The 18,617-nt window shown below is 46.7% G+C and overlaps 1 protein-coding gene across 2 annotated transcripts in view; it reads right to left on the reverse strand.

The window, feature by feature from the left end:
* Positions 1 to 18,617, reverse strand: part of LOC119967817 (NACHT, LRR and PYD domains-containing protein 3-like) — a 58,757-nt gene that overhangs the window by 1,999 nt on the left and 38,141 nt on the right. For both annotated transcript variants that reach the window (XM_038800830.1, XM_038800829.1), the window contains exons 9-12: positions 15,142 to 15,312; positions 14,847 to 15,017; positions 12,348 to 12,518; positions 10,060 to 10,230 (exon numbers count right to left, since the gene is read on the reverse strand). In XM_038800830.1, the coding sequence (XP_038656758.1) occupies positions 10,060 to 10,230; positions 12,348 to 12,518; positions 14,847 to 15,017; positions 15,142 to 15,312 (684 nt within the window). The remainder of the gene's footprint in view (positions 1 to 10,059; positions 10,231 to 12,347; positions 12,519 to 14,846; positions 15,018 to 15,141; positions 15,313 to 18,617) is intronic.

The raw sequence follows: 18,617 nt of genomic DNA on the forward strand, positions 1-18,617 counted from the left end.
GCGCCAGGGTCCCAGGCTCGATTCCCGGCTTGGGTCACTGTCTGTGCGGAGTCTGCACGTTCTCCCTGTGCCTATGTTGGTTTCCTCCGCGTGCTCCGGTTTCCTCACACAAGTCCCGAAAGATGTGCTGTTAGGTAATTTGGACATTCTGAATTCTCCCTGTGCACTCAAACAGGCGCTGGAATGTGGTGAAAAGGGGCTTTTCACAGTAACTTCATTGCAATGTAAACCTACTTGTGACAATGAAGATTATTATTGTATTATCAACCATTCCATTCTCTGACAATGATTGAACCCAAAGTACATGTAGGGAATGCAAGCTTGAAAGTATATGGTCGATAGCTGGTTTAATAATCCACTGCCGGCACGTGGAGAGAGCTGGAGAGAGAGTGATGACAGAGGCCACCTTGGATGTCCCATGAACAAAGAAAAAGCCTACATTCAGGGTAACGTCCAAGAGGTACGGCTGACCCCACAGGAGGAAGGGGGGCAGAGACGCCCCATCAGGATAGTCACCTGGAATGCGAGGAGACTCAAAGGCCAGTGAAAAGATCCACCCATCTCAAAAGGCCTGAGAGCGGACATAGTCTTCCCACAAGAGACACATTTGAGATAGAAATACCGACTGAGGGCAAAGAAAATCTGGATGGGACAACGAATCAGACGTGCTTCGGCAGAAGGGCGATGGGGATGGACATACTATTAAGCAAAAAGTAGCGTTCACGGCAACAAACACAGTGACGGAGCCGTGGGAATGATTCCTAATGATTAGCGGGATCCAGGAAGGGGCCCCACTGGTTCAGGTAAGTATTTACGTCCCAAACTGGGATGACACTGAATTTTTTAAGAAAACAATGGCAAATATAACTGACCTAAACTCATCGTGGGGTTCGGATGGGGGGGGTGCCTGGCTTCAACTATGTGCAAGACCTAAAAACAGAGAGGTCCAACGCCAAGAAGGGAGCCATATCAGGATTGGCATGAGAACTAAACACCTTTATTGAGCAGACCCATGAAGATTCTGCTACCCAAGAGAGGAGTTTTTGTTCCCCCAAACCCATTCACGCATTGACTTCTTAGTGGGGAGAACGAGGCTTCCAAGGCTAGTGTGGATGGAATACCCTGTGACAGTAAACTCGGACCACACTTCACACTACATGGACGAGGTTGGAGACGGGTCGGGCCCAGCACTCCCATGGAGACTGGACACAGTCTCCTTGCCAACAAGAGGGATTTTGTAAAATAATACCTCTTGGGTGGCTGAATCATCATGGGTCTGCCCCTTTTCTGCTCAATAAAGGCATGGGGAGGACACCAGAAGTGATCGTCTGCCTGGATGCTGAGAAAGCCTTCGATCGAGTAAAATAAAGGTGCCTCAGAGAGATGCTTTAACAGTTTGGGTTTGGACCAGGCTTCACATCATGAATAAAAGTACTGTACAACACTCCCATGGCGAGCATTATGCAGGACAACCACCAGTTCGGAATATTTCTGGCTACACACAGGCACGAGGCAGGGATGCCTGTTTTCCCTACTGCTGTTGCCACTGGCAATTGATACACTGGCCATCACCCTTAGATCAGCGAAGGGATGGATGGGCATTCGGAATGGGGGTAGGGATCACAGAGTTTCAATCTATATGCATTAACTGCTGCTCTATGTCTCAAGCCGCCTGGCCAGCATGGGCAACATAACAGAATACCTGAGAGAGTTTGGAGCATACTCAGGTTACAAACTCAACCTAAGCAAGAGTGGTCTTTCCGCTAAACACCCAAGGGTGGGGGTGGGGGGGGGGGGGGGGGGGGGGGGGGTAACAGAGCTGGAGGCGCTACCGTTAAACTAGCTCAAACCAAATTCGGGTGCCTGGGAATACAGACAGCTCACGACTGGACGCAGGTCCATAAGTCGCAGCTGTCCAGCTGGTGGAGGATGTGAAGAGAGACCTCTGGAGATGGGACTCATTCACACTACCTCTGGCAGGAAGGGTGCAAATGACTAAAATGAAATACTGACAAGGCTCCTCTTCCTATTTAGATCACTCCCGATCATCATTCCAAAATTATTCTTCACCAGGACTGACAAACTAATCATGGCCGTCGGCTGGGTGTGAAAGAATACGGAAAACCATCCCACAAAGAGTGTGACAGATGGGAGGCCTGGCTCTACCGAACCTGCTGCTCTCTCCCATTGGGCGGCAAACGCAGTGAGAGGGTGGGGTGGTTGCCAGAGCCCAAGGCAGAATGGGTTCAGATGGAGGAGGCCTGCTGTACAGGCACATCCCTTGGGGCACTGACCAGTGCCTCGCTCACAGCACCCCAGCTACCTACTCAAGGAGCCAGGTGATAGTACCATATTGAGGACCTCGGACCAGTTCAGGTACCACTTCATTCTCAAAGGTATATCGGTTGCAGTCCCCATCTGCAGGATATAAATTTATACCATAAAAATATTCGCCACTTTCAAGATGTGGAGAGTATGGAGGGATATCGATGGTGAGAAACGTTATGTGAACGGTAGAGTAGCAGCTCTGGGGAAGCTAACAGAGAAGCTGCAACTTCTAAAAGGGAGTGAGCTCTGGCATTGACTTTTTAGTGGGGAGAACGATGCTTCCAAGGCTATTGTGGACGGAATACCCTGTGACAATAAACTCGGACCACACTTCACACTACATGGACGAGGTTGGAGACGGGTCAGACCCAGCACTCCCATGGAGACTGGACACAGTCCAGGGCTGGACACAGGGGCTGGTTTAGCTCACTGAGCGAAATCGCTGGCTTTTAAAGCAGACCAAGCAGGCCAGCAGCACGGTTCGATTCCCGTACCAGCCTCCCCGGACAGGCGCCGGAATGTGGCGGCTAGGGGCTTTTCACAGTAACTTCATTGAAGCCTACTCGTGACAATAAGCGATTTTCATTTCATTTCATTTGCAAGTGCGAGGCCGCCTCCGCAAGGAGACAATGACATCCCCCCAGACAACTGGATACACCTTATTGGACAGACATCTTGCACCAGACTTGCTGGGGGGTAAATATGGCGACATGTACCAACGGCTGTTGAAGAGGTAAGGGCCCACTGGATGAGATGTGACAAAAATGGGAGGAGCTGGACATGGAGATAGGGGGAGGACCCTGGATCTAAGCGCTGCACAGGATCAACTCCAACTTCTCATGCGCCGGGCTGAGCCTAACGCAGCTAAAAGTGTTGCACAGAGCACACCTAACCAGGACGCACATGAGCAGCTTCTTTCTGGAAGAGGAGGATAGGTGCTAGCAGTGTCAAGAGGGTCCGGCTTCAGGTTCTTGTCCTCTCCCAGACTCAATGGGTTTTGGACCACCTTCCTCAAGACTATGTCCTGGGTGGTTGGGATAATAATAAACCCATGCCCAATACTGCCATTGTTTGGAGTGTCAGAATGCCCAAAGCTCTTCACAGGGAGAGGGGCCGACACCCTGGCCTTCGCCTCAGTGATTGCTCGATGCAGACTCTACTCGGATGGAAGGCAGCTGCACCACCAGACCCTCAAGAGTGACTCCCCGACCGAGCAGAGTTCCTAAAATTGGAAAAGATAACATTTGTCATTCGGGGCGGGATCATAGAACATAGAACAGTACAGAACAGGCCCTTCGGCCCTCGATGTTGTGCCGAGCAATGATCACCCTACTCAAACCCACGTATCCACCCTATACCCATAACCTGTAACCCAACAACCCCCCCCCCTAACCTTACTTTTTTAAGGACACTAAGGGCAATTTAGCATGGCCAATCCACCTAACCCGCACATCTTTGGACTGTGGGAGGAAACCGGAGCGCCCGGAGGAAACCCACGCTCACACAGGGAGGACGTGCAGACTCCGCACAGACAGTGACCCAGCCGGGAACCGAACCTGGGACCCTGGAGCTGTGAAGCATTTATGCTAACCACCATGCTACCGTGCTGCCCGCTAAATGAAGGATTCCACCATATATGGGGGGGGAAAAAAATCACCAGACTCTTTGAAGACCTGTTTGTGACAAGCAGAGAGGGGAGGGGCGCAGAAAAGGGAGGAGTTGGGCAGCAGCAAGGCACAATAAGGAAAGGGGGAAACGGATTCCACGTGCTGTGGGGCGCAGGTGACCACGCACGGAAGAGACGAATACCATGAGAATTGTATGTACACCCCAAAACACAAAGAAATGGAAGGGGCCTCAGAGAACACGGCCATCTACCTGCATTTGCACCAAAACAATACAAAAGAAATAGACAATAAGTCACTCTTTGGTGCATCTGTAATGATATTTGTGTTTTAGCCGGCTAACATATTTCACACGTTTTTCTCTTTTCTGTTGTTTATATACACTAATGTAAATAATGAAACACCAATAAAAACACTTTTTAAAAAAACAATCCACTGCTGGACCTCTTAAATCACCTTCAGGTCCTGCTCTCATCTGGTAAAACCATTCACAATTCCAGGATCACCCTGAAATGCAAAGATAAAGCCTGACTGTCTTCAGCCACTCACCTATTTGTTCCACCCTCACCTCCAACAAGTGTAAGGAGCCATGGACGTCTCTGTCATCAAGACGGAGAACAGCCAGTCAGCTGACTGTGCCGCGTCCCTCACTTCCGTTAGTCCACCTGGAGAAATTTCCTTTAAGGCTCCTCCCTGTTCTAACGCTCAACATCTATATTTCTCTCCTACCTTATCTGATGCCAGTTCTGAGCTAATCTAGACAATGTGACTTGCCTCCTGTTCCAGCAATCTATGCCCACTAAACTGCTGATTACTCATGGTAAGGCTGTGGCAGAGTGATATTGTCACTGGACTGATGATCCAGAGACCCAGGGTTATCCTCGGAGGACCTGGGCTCGAATCCCGCCACAGCCGATGATGGATGGTGTATCTAATAAATAACTGGAATTAAAAGTCTAATGATGACCATACAGCCATTGTCGATTGTCAGAAAAAAGCCCTGCTGGCTAACTGAGAAGGAAATCTGCAGTCCTCATCTGGTCTGACCTAGATTCACAGCAATGTGGTTGACTCTTAAATACCATCTGAATGGCCCAGCCAGTTGTATCAAACCCCTACAAAGGCAATAAAAAGAAAAGAAACCGAACGTATTACCCAGCATCGAACTAGACATCCTTACTAACATTTGGGGACTTGTGCCAAAAATTAGAGCGCTGTCTCACAGACAAGTTAAGCAGCAGCCTGACATAGTCCGTCTGACAGACGGAATCATGTCCAAGTTCCAGACACCAAGCCTGAGCATGACCTGTTTCACCCGCAGGTCAGACCCAGCAGAGGTGGTGGTATACAATTGAGAGGGAGCTTCCCTGGGAGTCCTCACCATCAACTCTGGACCCCATGAGGTCTCATGGCTTCAGGTCAACATGGACAACGAAACCTCTTGCTGATTACTATGCACAGCCCACATTCAGCTGATGTTGACCACCACTTGGAGGAAGCACTGAGGGTGGCCCTGAGGACTTCAATGTTTATCACCAAGAGTGGCTCGGTGGTACCACTACCCTGACTGAGCAGGCAGAGTCCTAAAGAACATAACTGCTAGACTGGGTCTGCGACAGTGGTGAAGGAACCAAAAAGAGGGACCAATATGTCTGCAGTAGATGCATCTGTCGATTCCCAACGAGAATGCCATCCTTTGCGTTGTGTTCCACTACCAAAGAACAAAGAAAAGCACAGCACAGGAACAGGCCCTTCGGCCTCCAAGCTTGTGCTGACCATGCTACCCGTCTGAACTAAAATCATCTAGGGGCTGGTTTAGCTCACTGAGCTAAATCGCTGGCTTTTAAAGCAGACCAAGCAGGCCAGCAGCATGGTTCGATTCCCGTACCAGCCTCCCCGGACAGGTGCCGGAATGTGGCGACTAGGGGCTTTTCACAGTAACTTCATTGAAGTCTACTCGTGACAATAAGCGATTTTCATTTCATTTCCTTCATTTCATTTTTCATTTCTGCACTTCCGGGGTCCGTATCCCTCTATTCCCATCCTATTCATGTATTTGTCAAGATGCCCCTTAAACGTCACTATCGTCCCTGCTTCCACCACCTCCTCCGGTAGCGAGTTCCGGGCACCCACTATCCTCTGTGTAAAAAAACTTGCTTCGTACATCTCCTCGAAACATTGCCCCTCCCACCTTAAACCTATGCCCCCCTAGTAATTGACCCCTCTACCCTGGGAAAAAGCCTGACTATCCACTCTGTCTATGCCCCTCATAATTTTGTCGACCTCTATCAGGTCCCCTCTGAACCTCCGTCGTTCCAGTGAGAACAAACCGAGTTTATTGAACATCTCCTCATAGCTAATGCCCTCCATACCAGGCAACATCCTGGTAAATCTCTTCTGCACCCTCTCTAAAGCCTCAACATCCTTCTGGCTGTGTGGCGACCAAAATTGAACACTATACTCCAAGTGTGGCCTAACTAAGGTTCTATACAGCTGCAAAATGACTTGCCAATTTTTATACTCAATGCCCCGGCCAATGAAGGCAAGCATGCCGTATGCCTTCTTGACTACCTTCTCCACCTGTGTTGCCACTTTCAGTGACCTGTGGACCTGTACATCTAGATCTCTTTGACTGTCAATACTCTTGAGGGTTCTACCATACACTCTATATTCCCTACCTGCATTAGACCTTCCAAAATGCATTACCTCACATTTGTCCGGATTAAACTCCATCTGCCGTCTCTCCGCCCAAGTCTTGAAACTATCTAAATCCCGCTGTATCCTCCGACAGTCCTCATAGAAATCCGCAATTCCACCAACCTTTGTGTCATCTGCAAACTTACTAATCAAAACAGTTACATTTTCCTCCAATCATTTAGATATACCTCAAACAGCAAAGGTCCCAGCACTGATCCCTGTGGAACAGCACTAGTCACAGTCCTCCAATCAGAAAAGCACCCTTCCATTGCTACTCTCTGCCTTCTATGACCGAGCCAGTTCTGTATCCATCTTGCCAGCTCACCCCTGATCCCGTGTGACGTCACCTTTTGTACCAGTCTGCCATGAGGGACCTTGTCAAAGGCCTTACTGAAGTCCATATAGACAACATCCACTGCCCTACGTGCATCAATCATCTTTGTGACCTCCTCAAAAAACTCTTATCAAGTTAGTGAGAAACGCCCTCGCCTTCACAAAACCGTGCTGCCTCTCACCAATACGTCCATTTGCTTCCAAATGGAAGTAGATCCTGTCTCGAAGAATTCTCTCCAATAATTTCCCTACCACTTACATAAGGCTCACCGGCCTGTAGTTCCCTGGATTATCCTTGCTACCCTTCTCAAACAAAGGAACAACATTGGCTATTCTCCAGTCCTCCGGGACATCACCTGAAGACAGTGAGGATCCAAAGATTTCTCAAATCCTCAGCAATTTCCTCTCTAGCCTCTTTCAGTATTCTGGGGTAGATCCCATCAGGCCCTGGGGACTTATCTACCTTAATATTTTTCAATACGCCCAACACCTCGTCTTTTTGGATCTCAATGTGAGATCTACACACCCTTCTCCAGAATCAACATCCACCAATTCCCTCTCTTTGGTGAATACCTCGCCCATTTCCTCTGGCTCCACACATAGATTCCCTCGTCTGTCCTTCAGTGGGGCAACCCTTTCCCGTGCTACCCTCTTGCTTTTTCTGTACGTGTAAAAAGCCGTGGGATTTTCATTAACCCTATTTGCCAATGACTGTTCGTGACCCCTTTTAGCCCTCCTGACTCCTTGCTTAAGTTCCTTCCTACTTTCCTTATATTCCACACAGGTTTCATCTGTTTCCAGCCTTCGAGCCCTGACAAATGCCTCCTTTTTTATTGACGAGGCCGACAATATCTCTCTTTATCCAAAGTTCCTGAAATTTGCCGTATTTATCCTTCTTCCACACAGGAACATGCCGGTACTGAATTCTTTTCAACTGACATTTGAAAGCCTCCCACATGTCAGATGTTGATTTACCTTCAAACATCTGCCCCCAATCTAGGTTCTTCAGTTCCTGCCTAATATTGTTATAATTAATGCGCTAAATGGGATAGGTTCAGGACAGACCTAGCTAGTCAACATTCGGCATCTATGAGGCGCTGTGGGGCATCAGAAGAAGCAAAATTGTACTCAGTCACAATCTCTAAGCTCATGATCTGGCATATCCCCCACTCTATTATTACCATCAAGCCATGGGATCAACCCTGGTTCAATGAAAAATGAGGTGTCAACCTGGTGAAGCTCAACACAGGACTACTTGCTTGCCAATGAACATAAGCATCTGAGATGAGGAGTTTGTCTTATGGAGAGAGATTGAGCAGTTTAGGCCTATTCAGAAGAATAAAGGGAGATCGGAGGTATATATAAAATTATACAAGTAATGGATGAAGTAGACATGGAGGACTAGATAGGGTGGATGCAGGGAGGATATTCCCGATGGTGGGTGTGTCCAGAACCAGGGGCCATAGTCTGATTCGGGGTAGACCATTTAGGGCAGAGATGAGGAGACATTTCTTCACCCAAAGAGTGATGGGCGTGTGGAATTCATTACCACAGTAAGTAGTTGAGGCAAAGACATTGAAGACACTCAAGATATGGCACTTGAGGCGAGCAGGATCAACGGTTATGGGGAAAAAGCAGGATTAGGCTTTTGAGTTGGACGATCAGCCATGATCATGACAAATAGAGGAGCAGGCTCGAAGGGCCTTCTATGTTTCTTGTGGGGCATTCTAGAGTGAGATACATCCATCTCAGGATAAGGGGTAGCAAATTTAAAACAGATTTGAGGAGAAAATACTTCTCCCAAAGGGCTGTGAATCTGTGGAATTCGCTACCCCAGAATGCTGTGGATGCTGGGACACTGAGTAATGTTAACGAGGAGTTACGACAGATTTTTAAATTAGTAATGGGTTCAAGGGTTACACAGAACAGGTAGGACGGTGGAATTGATGAAATCAGCCATGATTGTATTGAACGGTGGAGCAGGTTCGAGGGGCTAATTTGTCTACTCATGCTCCTAATTCTTCTAAGAGCTATTCTGTCCAATTCCACCTTCCAGCTCTTGGTCTGTCGTCCCGGAAGTAACAGCACCTCAAGCATAAATTTGGTGCTCTTGATTAATAAGGGGATTTATTGATTAATAAGATCAGGGGTTATGGGGAGAAGGCAGGAGAGGTGGAATGAGGAGCATATCAGCCATGACTGAATTATGGAGCAGTCTTGATGGACCCAATGGCCTATTTTGCCCCTATATCTTATGGTATTATCTAAGATCCTGAGCTGACTTGATAGAGTGGATACTTGATGGGATGACATTTTAAGAGTTTTTCTCCTGAAAAGGTGGTAGAAGCAGAGACTTTGACTATTTTTAAGGCAATGGTTAATAGATTCTTGGTAAACAAAGGAGTGATAGGTTATAGGGGTGTAGGCAGGATGCAGATTTGAGGTTACTATCCGTTCAGCCATGTTGTTATTAAAATGGCAGAGCAGGCTCAAAGGGCCTGAATGGCCTACTCCTTGCTCTTATACCTGGAGACGTTTCTACTTGTGGGGAGACTAAAACTAGGGAGCATTCCTTAAAAAGAAGAGGTTTCCCTTTTAAGAGAGACAAGAAGAATTTCTTCCTCCCCGAGGTCATTGGTGTGTGGAATTGTATTCCCGCAGACAGTAGAAGGTGGGCTGTTTAATTTATTCGAAGCAGAATTAGACAGATCGTTGTTAGGCAAGGGAGTCAATGGTTCTGAAGGGCAGACAGGAATGTGGAGCTTAGACCACCAGCAGATCAGCTGTGATCCTCTGAATAGCGGAGCAGGCTCAAAGGGCCAAATGGCCTACTCCTGTTCCAATGTTCTGATGTAAAGTGTCATCAAAAACACAACAGTTGTGATCATGCAGCACTCTCTCAATACTGCACTGGAGTATCAGCCTCGGCATTTCTGCTTAAGTACACGGAGTTACACTTCAACCCACAATGTTCTGACTCAGCAGTGAGATCCATGGCTCGCACTTAGATTTTGACCGATGGTATACAGTGTCAGGCAGTTAATGAAAGCAGATTTACACAGAGCAGGAAGCTCACCGCAGTTTCTGTATTTTCCAGTCCTGGTTCTTCAGAGCTTCCGACAGATGTTTCACTCCTGAATCACGCAATTTATTTTGACCCAGGTCTAACTCTGTCAATGACCGGTTTGTACTGAGAGCAGAGGCGAGATACTGGATACTAGAAGCTGAGAAACCATTATCACACAGCCTGTGGACGAGAGTAATAAAGATGAATTTAAAATGGGGAGACATATTAAAATGATGTACTTAGCAATAAAAAGATGACTGCTGTGCAGTGTGCATTTGTGGGTGACTTTGGAAACCCCCACAGGAATGGTGTCAGAGAAGGGTGGGTCCCCACATTCCTGTTACTTGTTGGGGTGCCAGTTCACCATTACCAAGTAATTTTGAATGCAGCCAAGTTAGAGGTGACAGCTACGTGCCTACAAGTAGCAGGTAGCCAATGAAACATCTAAAAGTGCACATTAAGGCTCCTCTCCTGTTGCTGACGGGAAAATTTCAGTCAGCAGAAGGACCCTCTGCAGACGTCATGATATGGCCAATGAATGGAGGCAGCTTCCCAGTAGAATACTTGGGGTGTAGGCCAGCACTCCATTCACCAGTTTCTCCCCACCACCCTCTCCATCTGACCTCCCCACCACGATTGATACTTTTTCAGCCGCAAGCTTCCCTGTTAAGAAAACGTCCCTCCAGAAAGAGATACTGGTAGCTACGGTCTGTCTCTCTTTTTAAACTTTCGGAAAGTTTTCAGAGGGTAGCTTTGTCTCTCCCAAGTGCATCGCAAGTTCACACCTCTGATAATGCGGTTAATGATGTGTCAGCGCTGGAAAGCAATCAATTGGCGCTCAATTGCCTGACCGTCACCATTAATTGATTGGGGCTCCAAGACTTAGTTGGTAGCCTCTTCTAAAACAGTTTCAAATGTCTCGCAGCCAGCAGTTCCATTTTTCCAACATGGAATTCAGCTCGGTGTTGGAATAAGAATCCTGGAAGGAAAATCAACCTCAAAAGTGTGTATTAATAAAACAAATATTAAACACCATTTATACTGTGATGAAATCCATTCATGCCGTGTGGCTGCATGCTAAGTTAGCAGAGTGTGGGAATTGTAATATTTAGGTTCAGGATGTTGCATGACCTGTTAAATTTGTTCTTGCCAGTAATGAGGGCTTGTATTGTGATATGTCACCGAATCAGTCCGAATGTCAGTGAACAGCACTTTGTGGGGGTCAATTTGGGTTAGCCAATCTGTCAGCCAAGAAATGTCCTTATGTAAGGGACAAAGACAAGAAATCCCAGTTCAGCATGAAAAGAGTTACAGTTATTAGACTTTAAGGTGGCCGGAGAGAAGCCTGGAAGCTGCACGAAGGCAACCGAGTTAATGTGCGAGTGTACTTGGACATCTAGGCAACACAATCTCAGAAAGTGAGCTTGAAACCCGGTGCGGTGAGTCATTGCTGAAGCTGTCTGAATTGGAGTGACTTTAAGAGAGAATTCAAAGGTGAGATCTTTGATGGCGATGATGGAAAACATTGAGAGATGGATGGCGTTTCAGTGAGATTGATTGGCTCACAGTATGTCTAACATCTGGATGGCTTGTTGAGTAATCCCTGGGATCCGTTTTTGGCTACACCTGTGATTTATTGTGTAGTGTGGTGCATTTGAACATTTTCCTGTTAATTCTAATGTACCTCATATTTACCCAGAGCTTAAGATAGATATTGAGAATTGTTTCATCTTCTGAACTTGTATAGTAAGTTTATATTTGTTTGTTCCAAACCCATGGAATCTTGTGACTTCATTCCTTCAGCAGGAGTCGTTAATCTCAAATTCTAGACGGAACTTTCCAGCTTCCCCTCTGCGGCACGTTTGCCGGTGGCAACGGTGTTCGCCATTGGCGACTGGTGGGATCTTCCAGATCCGCCGCAGTCTACGATGTTTTGCGTGGCTTGCCTGTCCCGCTGTCAGGGATCCCGCCACAGAGGATCACCTTTGGAGGAACAGAAGATCCCACTGGCAGGAAGAGCCGGAACACCCGCCCTTTACTTACTTTAATCAAAACCTTATCGGTCCCTCACCAGAACTTTCCTATAATCTAGGATCCAGCCAGAGGACCGTAACAATATTAATAAAATACCACACTTATTAACGCTCCTTCCTCAGGTGAATCTTGTGCTCACCCCTGTCCAATGCCGGCATCTACACGTCATACTTATTAATAGCACTCTTATCGATGTTAATGATAATGTTCAGAGTCACACATTCCATTATTATAAATACAATCTCACACATTCTGCCACTTACTGCAGTCTCTGTATTTTACAGTCTGGTTTCCTCAGGGCTGTAGATAATAGTTTCATTCCTGAATCTCCCAGTTTATTATAACTCAGATTTAGAACCGTCAGGACTGAGTTTGCATGGAGAGTGGAAGCTAGATCCTCAGCACAAGAGGCTGTGAGACTCACTGCACTCAGCCTGGAGATCAGAAACAAAGAGATAATTTAAATAAGGAGAAATCCCAGTGCTTACTAATAACACGATTACTGATACTCATCAGTATTAACATTGATAAGCACTAATAAAAACGTAGAGTGTTTATTCACATGATTGCGATACTAATGAAAATGTCGTGTTTATTCATATTGCTGGAAAAAGAGGCATGCAGTCAAAGCTTTTTGTCTTGCACATATCAGGACAGAGGTAAGATGCAAAGCTGGATTCTACATTGAGAGTCCACCAGGCTACCACTGCTTGCGAAAACGGAGAATCTGACGCACCGTTCTCTGCTGGCAGGATTCTCTACTCCCGCCGTTTGTCAATGGGATTTCTCAGGGAAACCCTTCGGCAGGGGTGGGCTGCTTGTGGGACTGACGAATCTCACCACCAGCGAAAGGATGTAGAATACCGCCCCAAGCTTCAACGGGAACAACAATTTATACTGCATGAGAAACAGGACATTGATTGGATGCCAAGTCGACTCCGATCAGTCAAGGTGTTGCCAAAGAAAATGCACAAAAGAACAGTCACCCCAAGCTTCTGTTCAACTGAAAAGGCAAAATTGCCTGGATAAATAATTTTTTCTGACAGAGGACTGGACTGGGCTCTGCCTATGAAGATATATTGCTTCCAGCAAGAGTTAAGCCACATTGCGAACTGGATTGATAATCTTCAATTGGTTTGTCAGTGCAAGTCTTGCCACACTTGGGATTTAAGACAACAAATTTAAGATGATCAGTCAGGCTCACTTATGCTTGTTAGAAACTGCATCCATTCATAAGCAGAGCCCAGGGGCTGCATTCTCCCCTACCCGGCGTGACGGAGGGTCCCGGAGTAGGGGAGTGTCGCCAAGCACTCAGGGGTCGCGCCTCCCCAAAGGTGGGGAATTCTCCCCACCTTTGGGGGCCAGCCCCGCGCCGGAGCGGTTGCGACCAGAAGACCGGCGCAAAAAAACCGGCGCCCCCGGCAGCGGGGCTGGCCGAAAGGCTTTCGCCGGTCCGCGCATGCGCCGGCAGTGACGTCAGCGGCAACTGGCCGCAGATGTCACTGCCGGCGCATGCGCGATATGGGGTTCTCTTCCGCCTTTGCCATGGTGGAGGCCGTGGCGGACGCGGAAGAACATAGTGCAGCCAGGGCACTGGCCCGCAGTCTGAGCGGTGGGTCCTGATCGCGGGCCAGGCAACCGTGGGGGCACCCCCCGGGGTTCGATCACCCCCCCGCCCCCCCAGGACCCTGGGGGTCTGCTCGCGCCGCTGAGCCCGCCGTTCCAGAGGTGGTTTAAACCTCGGCGGCGGGAGAAGCCTCCCAGCGGCGGGACTTCGGCCCATCCGGGCCGGAGAATCACCGCAGGGGCCTCTCCGATCGGAGTGGCGAGATTCCTGCCCCCGCCACTTCCCGGGTGGCGGAGAATCTCTGCCACGGCGGGGGCGGGATTTTAGGCGCCCCCAGGCGATTCTCCGACCCTGCTGGGGGTCAGAGAATTTCGCCCCAGACCTCTGGAGATGAGTGGAATTTGCCGAAGCATTTAACCTTTCCAATTAAACAACTGCTTGGAGTCATTGTCCCTCGGTACATTCTCCATTGAACATCTCAACAAGAGATGCCTTTTTAAAATTTAAACAAATAACTGTTCCTGGTGCATTCTCCATGTCAATGTCTGCCAGAATCTGCTGTTCAACCTTTCAGCACCTTGTTTCTGACGCAGTAGAAATTATTGTTCCCTTGGAAATTTTGCATTCTTGTTCCTTTTCTGACGAGTGCAAGGCAAAAAGTGACATAACCATGTCTGCTTTAGGAATACTCAAGTGCTACAATACCAAGCTACTATTCATAGATGCTCTATTGAAATGGTTATTTCATAGAATTTACAGTGCAGGAGGAAGCAATTCGTCCCATCGAGTTTGCACCGGCCCTTGGAAAGAGCACCCTACCCAAGCCCACACTCCGACCCTCCCCATAACCCACCCAATCTTTTTGAACACGAAGGGCAATTTAGCATGGCCAATCCACCTAACCTGCACATCTTTGGACTGTGGGAGGAAACCGGGGCACCCGGAGGAAATCCATGCAGACACGGGGAGAACATGCAGACTCTGCACAGACAGTGACCCTGGCCGGGAATCGAACCTGGGACCTTGGAGCTGTAAAGCAACTGTGCTAACCACTATGCTACCGTGCTGCCCATACTGGGTTTGTTTATTGATAGATGTCTGCTAATCATGTAGTATTTATAAATAATATTATTAATGATTTAATGACACCATAATGACAGACATCCCGTTATTATAAACACAATCTGGTACTTACTCCAGTTTTTGTATTTTGCAGTCTGGCTTCCTCAGAGCCTCACACAGTAGTTTCACTCCTGAATCTCCCAGTTTGTTGCTACTCAGGTTCAGCTCAATCAGTGACTGGTTTGTCTCGAGAATGCAGACGAGAGCTTCTGCACAAGAACCTGTGAGACAGACATCAGCCAGCCTGGAAATCAGAGACAATATGAATCGGGAGGAATACCAGTTCTTATTAACAATGCTCTGATTGATTGTAACAGTGTCAGGCATCCTGTTATTATAAACACAATCTCACACAGATTGATACTTACCCCAGTTTCTGAATTTTGCAATCTGGATTCCTCAGACCCACAGACAGTAGGCTCACTGCAGAATCTCCCAGTTTATTATTACTCAGGTTCAGATCCTTCAGTGACTGGTTTGTAGAGAGAGCGAAGGCGAGATGCTGAGCAGAAGTAGCTGTCAACCTGTTTTCCTCCAGCCTGAGGAGGGAGAGAGATGGATGGATCAGGATGGGTTGGTGGAGAAGAAGCAACATCAATCAGACTAACAGAAGAGGAAAAAAGTCACTAGTTGGAGTGGTCTACAGGCTCCCTACAGTAACCACAATGCAAGGCAAAGTATTCGAGAAGAAATACTGGATGCTTGTGATAAAGGAACGGCAAAAATCATGGATGACACGCCACACGTAAACTGGAAAAATCAGACTGGCAGTAATATCCTGGATGAGGAGTTATTAGAACTCTTTTGAGAGTTTCTCAGTGCAGCATGTACTGGAAGCAACCAGACAGCAGGCTGTTTTAGATTTAACACTGTGCAATGTGACAGGATTAATTAATGACCTCAAAGTAAAGGCAGGCAGCAACAACCACAATATGAGTGAATTTTACATCCAATTTGAAAGGCCAGTGGGTCAAAGACTAGGATTTTAAAGTAAAGTCAGTGCAACTATATGGGCAAGAAAGTTCAGCTAGGTGAAGTGAACTAGGATACTAGGCTAGGGAATGGATCAATAGAGAAACAGTGAAGACATTTAAGGGGATATTTTTATCTCCTTTAAAAGGAGTAAGTACCCACAGTGAACTAAAGAAGTTATGGAATGCACCAGTCTTAAGGGGAAAAAATATACAACTGCGTAATGATGAGTGGCAGGACAGGTGATTGGTCAGAATCTAAAGGGCGGCAGAGAATGACTAAAAGGTTAACTAGGGGACATAAATTAGCAAGAGGAAGTGAGTTAGAAATGTAAAAACAGAATGTGAGAGTTTACAGGTACAGGTGAAGAGTCAGTAAAAAGCGAGTGTTGGTTTTCTGGAGTGTGTGAATGGGGAGCTAATAGTAGATGATAAGTCAATGGTGCATGAAGTAAACAGATATTTTGCTTCTGTCTTCATCATACAGGATGCAAGAAACATTCCAGTAATGGCCGTAAATCAGGAGGTGGAAGAGAGAGAGGAACTTGGTTAAGTTATAAATACTGGGGAAGCAGTGGCCAATGGTAGTCGGACCATGGCTTACAAGTGGAATTCGAGATAGTATTAGATCCAAGGAAGCAGCATATAAAGTGGCCAGAAAAAAAACAGACCTCAGGATTGGGAGTAGTTTGGAACGCAGCAAAGGAGGACCAACGGATTGATTAAGAAGGAGAAAATAGTGAGAGAGTAAACCTGCAGAGAACATAAAAACTGACTAAGAGTTTATATAGGTATGTGATGAAAAAAAGATTGCTGAAGACAAATGGGAATATATAATGGGGAACTAAGAAACGGCTGACCAAATAATGCATACTTTGGTTCTGTCTTCAAAAAGAACACAAATAATATACCAGAAAAGTTGTGCAAAACAGGGTTTAGAGAGAGGAAAGAATGGAAGGAGATCAGTAATAGCAGAAATTAATGGGATTGAACGTCAATAAATCCCCAGGGCCCAATAATCTACATCCCATACTACTTAAGGAAGTGCCCCTAGAAATAGTGGATGCATTGGTGGTCATCTTCCAAGATTCTATAGATTCTGGAACAGTTACTACAGATTGGAGAGTAGCTAATGTAACCCCACTATTTAAAAAGGGACGTAGAGAGAAAACAGGGAATTATAGACCAGTAAGCCTGATGTCTGTAGAGGGAAAATTCTAGAATCAATTATCAAAGATTTTATAGCAGAGCCCTTGGAAAACATTGGCAGGACCAGAGTCAGCATAGATTTATGAAAGGGAAGTCATGGCTGACAAATCAACTGAAATTCTTTGAGGATGTAACAAGTAGAGTTGATGATGTAACGAGTAGAGTTGATGAATGGGAGCCAGTGAATGTGGTTTATTTAGACTTTCAGAAGGCTTTCAATAAAGTTCTACCTTAGAGGGTAGCATGTATTAATTAAAGTGCATGGTATTAGGGGTATTGAGATGAATAGAAAACTAACTGGCAGACAGGAAACAAAGTGTCGGAATTAATGGTCTTATTCCAAATGGCAGGAAGTGACTATTGAGGTACCACCAAGGGGTGGTGGTTTCTCTGGCTGTTCGCTGGCAACGGAATGCTCTGGTCTTGCCGGGAACACACTCCCGCCGACAGGTTTCCCTGGGGAGGCTTGAATGAGCAATCCCATTGATAAGCAGCGGGAATAGAGAATTCTGCCGCCAGCGAACATTGTGCTAAATTCTCCTTCCTCATTAACAGCAGGGTACTCGCAATGGAGAATCCTGGCCATGATTTCCCTTTCAAAAAAAATTATATTAATGATTTAGATGAGGGGACTAAATGTAATATTTCCAGGTTTGCAGATGATGCAAAGCTGGATGGGAGGGTGAGCTGTGATGAGAATGCAAATATGCTTCAGTGTGATTTGGAGAAGTTGACTGAGTGCACGAATGAATGGCAGATGCAGCATAATTTGGATAAATATGAGCTTATCCACTTTGGTAGCAAAAGCAGCGATCCAAATTATCTGAATGGCCAGGAGAGGGTGCAAGGAAACCTGGGTGTCCTTCATACACCAGTCGCTGAAGGTAAGCATTCAGGTGCAGCACACAATAAAGAAGACAAACAATATGTTGGCCTTCACAGGGAGAGGATTTGAGTACTGGGTTGGCAATGTCTTGCTGCAATTATGCAGGGCTTTGGTGAGGCCACACCTGAAATATTGTGTGCAGTTCTGGTTTCCTTATCCGTGGAAGGATATTCTTGCTATAGACTCAGTGCAGTGAACGTTTACCAGACTAATTCCTGGGATTACATGAATGACGCATTGAGTCGGTTACGATTATATTCGCAGGATCTCAGAAAAATAAGGGGGAGGTCATAAAAGCCTATAAAATTCTAGTGGGACTAGACAGGGTAGATGCAAGAAGAATGTTCCTGATGGTGGGGGTGTCAGGTCTGAGGATGCAGGGTGGACCATATAGGACTGAGACGAGGAGAATTTTCTTCACCCAGAGACTGGTCGGCCGGTGGAATTCACGACTACAGAAAGCAGTTGAGGCTCAAAAGGCCAAATGGCCTCCATCTGCTCCTATTTTCTATATTCCTCGTACTGAGTAAACTGATGGAGCTCGGGCTCACAAGTCTCCAACTTCATTCTAGGGCCTTACAAGTGGCTAACAAGTGGGGCAGGTGCGCAGGTTTTGTTAAATTCTGGAAAGGTTCCATCAGATTGGAAAATAGTAAATGTAGCCCCTCTGTTCCAGAAGGGAGGCAGAAAACAGGAAATTACAGGCCAGTTAGGTGGACACCCGTCATGGGGAAGGTGTTAGAATTGATCATTAAAGATGCTATGGCTGAGCACTTAG

This window comes from Scyliorhinus canicula, chromosome 6, assembly GCF_902713615.1.
Source record: "Scyliorhinus canicula chromosome 6, sScyCan1.1, whole genome shotgun sequence".
Lineage (NCBI taxonomy): Eukaryota > Metazoa > Chordata > Chondrichthyes > Carcharhiniformes > Scyliorhinidae > Scyliorhinus > Scyliorhinus canicula.